General features: G+C 41.6%; 1 protein-coding gene across 1 annotated transcript; it reads right to left on the bottom strand.

The window, feature by feature from the left end:
* Positions 1 to 3,198: 3,198 nt before the first annotated feature.
* Positions 3,199 to 8,084, bottom strand: LOC135464885 (insulin-like growth factor-binding protein complex acid labile subunit). The gene is made up of 2 exons (XM_064742454.1): positions 7,946 to 8,084; positions 3,199 to 5,215 (listed from the first exon to the last, which is right to left on the bottom strand). Exon 2 carries the CDS (start codon positions 5,187 to 5,189, stop codon positions 3,531 to 3,533), a length of 1,659 nt encoding a protein of 552 aa, XP_064598524.1. The 5' UTR covers positions 5,190 to 5,215; positions 7,946 to 8,084; the 3' UTR covers positions 3,199 to 3,530.
* Positions 8,085 to 8,505: the final 421 nt, after the last annotated feature.

The raw sequence follows: 8,505 nt of genomic DNA, 5'->3' as shown, positions 1-8,505 counted from the left end.
CGTCGTATAAGTGAAATATTCTTGAGTACGGCGTAAAGCACCAATCAAATAAATAACATATAAATTTGGAACTAAGCTGTGTAATATGATTGAAGTCGTACAGCATAGAGAGTAAGACCAGAGCAACGACGACAGTGTGATATCTGGCAAATGGTCACAAGTAACCGGTGAAATACGGCCTCTTGTCAGCACACCTCAGTCATGGTTTTATTCCAAAATAGAAGAATTAGGCAACAAAATATGCAGTGATGTTAAATGCAATTTATTAGACGTCACTTGTGTAGAATTACTCAAAATGCTGTGTTGTTATCACATTTAATATACATTAACATTAAACCAATACATAGGGAGCAGGCCTCGAGGATGCTTAGTCCACCAGCAGAATCCGGATTTATGCAGGAATACAATATAGTTAAGACGCACAGCATAGAGGGTAAGACAAAAACTTTCAGAGTAAGACAGTAAGGTCAAATTTTAACAAGACGTACAGCATAGAGGGTAAGACAAAAACTTTCAGAGTAAGACAGTAAGGTCAAATTTTAACAATGTAAATTGTGTATTATACAAGTTCCATATTGTTTAGTCTAACATTACATCTATTACTTTAATCCCTTAAAAGGCGGATATATCATTTTACAAGTAGTCAGCTGGAGTTGTGCATGCTTTGTTTAAAATGAACAATGCTTGTAGAAAGGAAAGTATGAGGTCAAATGTGAAGTTGTTGATTATAAAGGTCAAGGTAGTCGAAATCGAAAAGTCAGAGAACAATTAGGTCACAGTTTAAAATAGGGTGAAAGGTCAAGAACAACGTCGATGTCAAAATCAATCATAAATTCGTGTTCAGTGGTTATCTTTAGAAACCGGTTTAGAGATCAACATTTTGATCCGCTTTTTGACTGAAAACTTAATTTTCTAGTTTATCCTTGATTCACTGACCTCAAAGTTCACGTTGCTAACATTCAAGGTCGCTGCATAGATTGGATGCATGGCATAGCTCAGCAGTGACCTTGACACACCGGTGCCATGGAGCGGCCATTATCATTAGGGAGAAGACATTTACACCACATGCACCACAATGAATAACCATCATAAATACCTCGTAATTACAAGAAAGTGCACAGTAATCTTATGTAGGATAATAACGATGGGATCTTAGAGAGGAATAGAATAGGACTTCGGACATTCGGGTAAAGCTTGATATGAATAACTGAATGACTGAGCTCTTCAGGTTGGGCCTTTGAACAGAAGAGGCCAGTATCATTTGGAACATAATTTGGGAACCTTCAAATAAATGTGTTCTGTATCTTTATTGACTCTTTGTTTTTGTTTCAAAAAACATGGATATTGTATAAGAACTCTAGTTTGTAGTGAAGCGAGAGTAACGAGGTAGCGAGGTGAGTCTCGCTGCCTAGCTCTCTTTACTTCGCTACCGCAGCTTTTGCAATACAGGACGATGTATAGAGGTATTGAAGCAGCGACTAGCTGAAAATTGTTGTCCTTTTAAACCTGCATTTTGGATAGTATGAAAGTATGGCTGAAAATTGTTGTAACAGTCGTTGAGGCCTGCATTTTTGGAAAAATGAGGGTATGGCGGAAAATTGCTGTAACAATCGTTAAAACCTGCATCTTGGGGAGTATGAAAGTGTGGCCGAAAATTACTGTAAGGATCGTTAAAGCCTGTATTTTGGGTAGTATGAAAGGCCTAAAATTGCTGTAACAGTCGATAAAACCTGCATTTTGGGAATATGAAAGTGTGACCGAAAATTGCTGTAACAGTCGATGAAACCTGCATTTTTGGGAGTTTGAAAGTATGGCCGAAAATTGCTGTAACAGTCGTTGAAACCTGCATTTTGGGGAGTTTGAAAGTATGGCCGAAAATTGCTGTAACAGTCATTGAAACCTGCATTTTTGGGAGTTTGAAAGTATGGCCGAAAATGGCTGTAACAGGCGTTGAAACCTGCATTTTTGGGGAGTTTGAAAGTATGGCCGAAAATGGCTGTAACAGTCGTTGAAACCTGCATTTTTGGGGAGTTTGAAAGTATGGCCGAAAATTTGCTGTAACAGTCGTTGAAACCTGCAGTTTGAAAGTGTGGCCAAAAATTGCTGTAACAGTTGTTGAAGCATTAATTGACAGGCGTTGAAACCTGCGCTGTGAGGAGCATAGGGGAGATGACGACAATTGCAGTAGTTGAAACTTGGATAGAAAATAATGGAAAAAGACAAAATATTCTAGACAAAAACGAGACAAAACTTTGATCCAAAGTGTTTCTTCCTGGTCCCAGTCCTTGTCCCAGTCCAAGACCAAGGTAGGCAGGTTAACGTTTTATTACATTGGGGCCGGATATGGGTGATATGTCTGCATTTTATACACCAGTATTTTACACGTCCGATGTTTGGTCCATTTTCATTGTTTTACCTTACTCATCTTAAGCCATGTTGCTAGAGGGTTTCTAAGTTGCTACTTTTAAGCATTTATATACGTGAAGTTTGGAGTTCATACATGGAGTTTGAATGAAACCGTACTGAGGTAAACCGACATACAACAAGCTGGATTTCACTGGTTACGTGTGACTATTTGCAAACTCCATGTAGCCTACAACACTGTCGTCACTGCTCTGTCTGTTACATATCGACTTTAACGCATTCAATAGACAGCCTTTCAATCTGAAATTCTCCTTTACAGCGGGAAGTATTCTTTCATTCTACACATGGCATGGATTATACCTTGCAATGAAATACATTTTGACAGCGTAAGCCTGTAAAACACATCAAGTAATAAAATTATAAACTGATGGCTCTTCTCACAATTTTAATTACTTGAAAAAGTTATTTTAAAAAAGTTATAGCGCAACCCTCTGTATCAATGGCGCTGATTAATTTTTTTACCTTAGATCTGCGGTATAGCATCTTTCACAGCGTACTCAAGAATTTTGTCCTTAGAGGAGGGCGGTCAGGCTTATAAGGATGGAAGAACCAGGGTGCCTGGAGTAAACCACTAGATTTGGCAGCATAGATAAAATTTGAAATCAGGGAATTTGATTTCTAATTTTCGCCAATTTTCACTATTTTTCCATGTTACATTTCTCAGAACATGGTGTCTCAAAGACATCTGAGATACCCTCCTGGCTAAACCCAGAATGCGTTAAGCCATCAGATCATCCTGAGTAGTTGGAATGGATGGAGGGGGGGAGGGGGGGGGAATACAAGAAAAAAAAAGATTAGGTATTATTTAGAGAAATTAAGCCAAACAAAACTTGGCAGTTTTTTACCATCATCATTCAGATCATTTACAGTTTTAATAAGTTTGAAAATATAAGACAATGATAATGTTATGTCCACACACACTCACAATCATTTGATATTTTATAAATGTTTGAACATTTGTTCTTCTGGAACAGTTCACCTGAAGGACAAAACCAAGGCTCATGGATGCATGCATAATAAAATGTTCAGGTAATCTTTCCTGGAATGTCTTCAGGATAAACCTATCTAAAACTAAATATAAAAGCATTTGGCAGGTATGTAGGCAGTTAGATTAAGCACAGATTGCGATAAATTACGAAGCCAAACATGTTAAGAAAACCAGTTAATGAAGTGGAAGCCAGTGCAACATTTACACTTGAATTCAAACCCGTCTCCCCAGCATCGTCACGAGACACCGTCGAACATCTGGCTGGGGAGAGCTCTCCTGTCTCTGAAGGGTCGAATAGTGGGCAGTTGGGCGTGTGATCAGACCAAAAGTTGGTCGAATTCCTTTCACACCTCTCTCGACTAATGAGCTTGTAAGCCTTGCTATCGACCGTGATTCCTTCGAGATCTCGGGGCAGACGACATTTCCCTTTGAGTTGAATCTTTCTCGTCTTTAGGAGCTTATAAAGCGCGCAGTCACAAATGGCATCCACATCAGCTTCCTCAAATTTACAAGGCTGTTCGAGAAACTCCATGCTATCGATGACGTTCCCCTTTAGATTCAGGCGAAGGTTGTTGGGGGTGTTCCTGAACGCTTCTTTCGAGATTCTTTGAAGGTGAGAATGAGTGATCTCGAATCGTGTCGCACAAATTCCTTCCAAAGCACCCGGACCTAACGATTCGAAGCTATTTTCGGACACATCTAGCCACTCCAAAGCGAGCAGATCCTGTAAAGGTTCAAGCGGGATTGCTTTGAGGTTCATATCGCGCATGCTCAGGTACTTGAGAGTTCCGGCGACTTTAGAGAGGCCGTGGAGCGCCAGATGCAGGTGGCGGTTGTCGTCCAACGTGAGATGTTCCAAACTGGACAACCCGGAAAGGTCTTCAGCCTCGATCCTCCGGATTTGATTCCCGTTCAAATTTAACTGTTTAAGTGATGTCAGCTGTTTGAGTGCTCTGCTAGGCACGGCTTTCATCCGGCAGTGATCAAGCTTCAAAAGTTCCAGGCTGTCACTGACGTCCGCAAACGCCGCCGGGTCGAAACTGTCATCTGACGAGAAGTTGTTCATGCTCAAACTCAGGCTGGTAATATGGCGGAACGCGCGTGCTGGCATGTGATCCAGGTCCAGGTTAAACCCTAGATCTAATTCCTGCAAGCTTGTTAGAGGTAGAAACAAGGTGGAAGAAATTTCCTTCAAGTCATTATTGTAAAGGACGAGTTCCCTAAGGTTGTCCAGTCCAACGAAACTTCCTTCGTGCAGGCATGCAATAGAGCATTTTTTGAGCGACAGCGTCTCCAGCTGCGAAAGTCCCTGGAAGTCCGACCCGTTGATGGCCACCAGACCCGGGTTGTTGTCGAAATTCAGTACCTTCAACTTACCGAGACGTTTTAAACTCTGTGTTGGAATGGTGGAGAACTTGTTCGATTTTAAAATTAGAGTTTCCAAAGAGTTTTCGAGTCCTGCAAAGGCTAACTCGTCCGTCGTGGATATCATGTTACCGGACAGATCAATTTGAGGAGTGGTTATCCCCGCAAAGGTGTTTGCGTCCAGTTTTGTGAGCTTGTTCCTGGACAAATTGATTTTCCGAGCTTTACCGATGCCTTCAAATGTTGGTACACCGTTCAGTTTCCTCAACTGGCAATCCACTTCTGTCTCGGACGCCAAAAGTCCGTCGTTTTTACACACACAAGGCGTGGACTGGGGACAGATGTTGCTTGGCCTGGTGCCACGAACAGAATACACGAGAGTTAGCAGAACAAAGGTGATACGTAGATCCATGGTTTTTCTCCGTTTCCTCGATTCCACTGTACAGCAAAAAAACAGAGCATTTATTTATTTCATTGGTGCTCAATGCCATGTTCAAAAAAATTTCACCTATAGATGATGATGTTCAGTTTTACGGATGGCGGAAACTGGAGTGTCCGGGTTAAACCACCGATCTTTGGTAAGTTACTGACGAGCTTTTCCACCTGTTGTGTACGTATGCGCAAACCATGTACATCACTGGTTGAGGACTAGCCGTTTCCATAGAACGCTAGACTTCGCTGTTGACTGCTTATTGTCACAAAAGCCACACAGAAAATGAAAGGGAGTAAATATACCAATTCTCTGTTCCGCAAGATCGGGTTTTGAATATGCGCCTCATGGGTCCTAGCGACTGGAATGCATTCCCCTTTAACCACTGGACCACGGCGCGCTCTATCTGTGCATTTAACTTGTCCAATCTAACTCTATGATGTAATAAAAACTTACAGCATAGAGAGTAAAACCGGATCGGGGAGGAGAGTGTGATAATTGGTACATGTGACAATTGGTAAATGGTCTCGGGTAACCAGTGTAATACGATTCAGCATAGACAGCAGCGATGACAGTGTGATAGCTGACAAATGGTCACACGTAACCGGTAAAATACAACTATAGCACGGAGAGTTAAAATAGAGCAGCGACGACAGTGTGATAGCTGACAAATGGTCACGTGACCGGTGAAATACGGCTACAGCATAGCGAGGAGCGACAACAGTGTGATAGCTGACAAGTGGTCACGTGACCGGTGAAATACGGCTACAGCTTACAGAGTAAGACCAGAGGAGCGACGACAGTGTGATAGCTGACAAATGGTCACACGTGGCCGGTGAAATACGGTTACAGCATAGAGAGGAGCAACGACAGTGTGATAGCTGACAAATGGTCACACGTGGCCGGTGAAATACGGCTACAGCATAGAGAGGAGCGACGACAGTGTGATAGCTGACAAATGGTCACACATGGCCGGTGAAATATGGCTACAGCATAGAGAGGAGCGACAACAGTGTGATAGCTGACAAATGGTCACATGTCGCCGATGAAATACGGCAACAGCATGGAGAGGAGCAACGACAGTGTGATAGCTGACAAGTGGTCACACATGGCCGGTGAAATACGGCTACAGCATAGAGAGGAGCGACGACAGTGTGATAGCTGACAAATGGTCACACGTGGCCGGTGAAATACGAATGAACAACAGACTACGCAGCTTTGACCCGAATTACTTAATATAGGCGAATAAGTTTCACTCTAATTATTTACAACGTCAATCGTGAGTCATTGAGCAACACTGCCACGTTTATGACTAAATAATAATCATTTCAAAACATAACTAAATAATAATAGTAATAAATAAATTTTGGTGCAGGACGTAACGACAAATCTCCCAGCTATTCGGATGGTCTTGGGTTTTCCCCGTGGTCTGCCCAGTTTCCTCCCACCACAATGCTGGCCGCCGTCGTATATCCTTGAGTACGGGGTAAAAGCCTAATCAAATAAATTAAAAAAAAACTTTCCAGCTATTTATATTATTTAAAAAAGTTTAAGTTATATTTACAATACTTTATATATTTGGTGCCTTTCAAAATACTGTTTCCTTATCCTGATGCTTTCGATGCGTTAATAACAAGAAGTCTTTCGTCTTTGTCCGTCGATTCTCTCCAAGAACATTAATCCTATCGCGCTTGGCCAATATAGTGTTGAGGACTCACGGAAGTACGGAGTCTAGTGTGGAAGAATAGCCTTGCCTAACCAAAACTAGGCAATATTTTCATTTATTTATTTATTTATTTATTTGATTGGTGTTGTACGCCGTACTCAAGAATATTTCACTTACACGACGGCGGTCAACATTATGGTGGGTGGAAAGAGCCCGGGGGAAACCCACGACCATCCACAGGCTGCTGACACACCTTCCCACGTACGGCCGGAGAGGAAGCCACAAATATTTTCATCCAGCACTGCCGTCGACATGCCCTGTTTGCAAACTAAAATATAATAAAAGAATTACAGCACAGAAAGTACAAAAAAGAACAACAATGACAATGTGGCAGTTGGCAAATGGTCACACGTAGCTGGTGAAATACGGCCTCTAGTCACTTTACCTCATATAGGGTTTTATTCTAACTGCTCATGTATATGCTTAAATAGTAGCAAATTACACGCCACCTTGCTTGAGCCGAGTTAGGTACAAAACACACAGTGATGTTAATTGCAGTTTATTACATGTCACTGGTTTAAAATCACTGAAAAGGCTTCGTTGTTATCACATTTAACATACAGTCACATTAAAATAATGCAAAGGGACTAGGGCTTGTGGCCTTGTTGACATTTGGTCAAATGGCAGGATCCAGGGTTATGCAGGAATACAAAATGACAAAAGAGTTACAGCGCAGGCAATCCTAAGATCCCCAGTTGTGCTCAGTCACAGAACTGACAGTTTGTAACACAAAACCTATACATTACTTATACCTCCAAAAGGACCCAGTGACAATAAAACAGTTTTTGACACAAAAACCTACATTCCTCAGATTTTCGAAGGGGCTTAGTGACAGAAATAACAGTTTCAGCACAAAAACATACATTAATCACATCTCTAAAAGGGACAATTTTAAAGTGACAGTAAAGTAGTTTCTGGTCAGTTTTTTTCCACGGACACAGCTTCAGTTTTGTGAAATTAAATAGCATTTTGAAACCATTTGATACAGTGGGAAAGAAAAAGACTTTCTTACCTTACTTAGATCCTGGGTACTAGAGGAACGCATCGCCCTCACGAGCTTGCTGTACGCTGGCTCTTTCACGGTGAAGCTTTGTGGTACATGGTACACGGTTTTGGAAGCTTCGTGGAGGATGGAGTACGGGGTTAAATTGTGCACATCCGGCCTGTGGGACATACAACTCAACTATTACCATCATATTTATCTCCAAAATAATTTTGCCGTAAGGGGTCTCCATTAACCTCCATGCATATTCCCACGAACAATTGGCGAGCACAAAAGGGTGATGTTAAGGTCAAAGCGATGTAACCTTAGAAAAAAGATGTGAAAGCCAACTTAAAAGTTACATGTATAATGTAAACCAATATGGAATCACTGAGTGCACAATATCTACGGAAGCCAGGAAATGACATTATCGTCAGTTTACATTTATATACACGTATACACACGTTTTATCACAGAATGACATGGACGTAAGACCCCTCGCCGACACATTTGGGGCTGCTTCACACCGTTTCACAACTTCGTTGGTCGATGAAAGTTACCTCAATCCGCAATTAATGAGCAACTGTATA

Source organism: Liolophura sinensis, chromosome 4 (genome assembly GCF_032854445.1).
Source record: "Liolophura sinensis isolate JHLJ2023 chromosome 4, CUHK_Ljap_v2, whole genome shotgun sequence".
Taxonomy (NCBI): Eukaryota; Metazoa; Mollusca; class Polyplacophora; order Chitonida; family Chitonidae; genus Liolophura; species Liolophura sinensis.
The sequence above is the reverse complement of the archived record's forward strand: the minus strand, read 5'-3'. Positions and strand labels throughout refer to the sequence as shown.

Bases quoted from the DNA above. Each gene is read 5' to 3' on its own strand.
- LOC135464885 (XM_064742454.1), bottom strand. From the start codon at position 5,189: ATGGATCTACGTATCACCTTTGTTCTGCTAACTCTCGTGTATTCTGTT.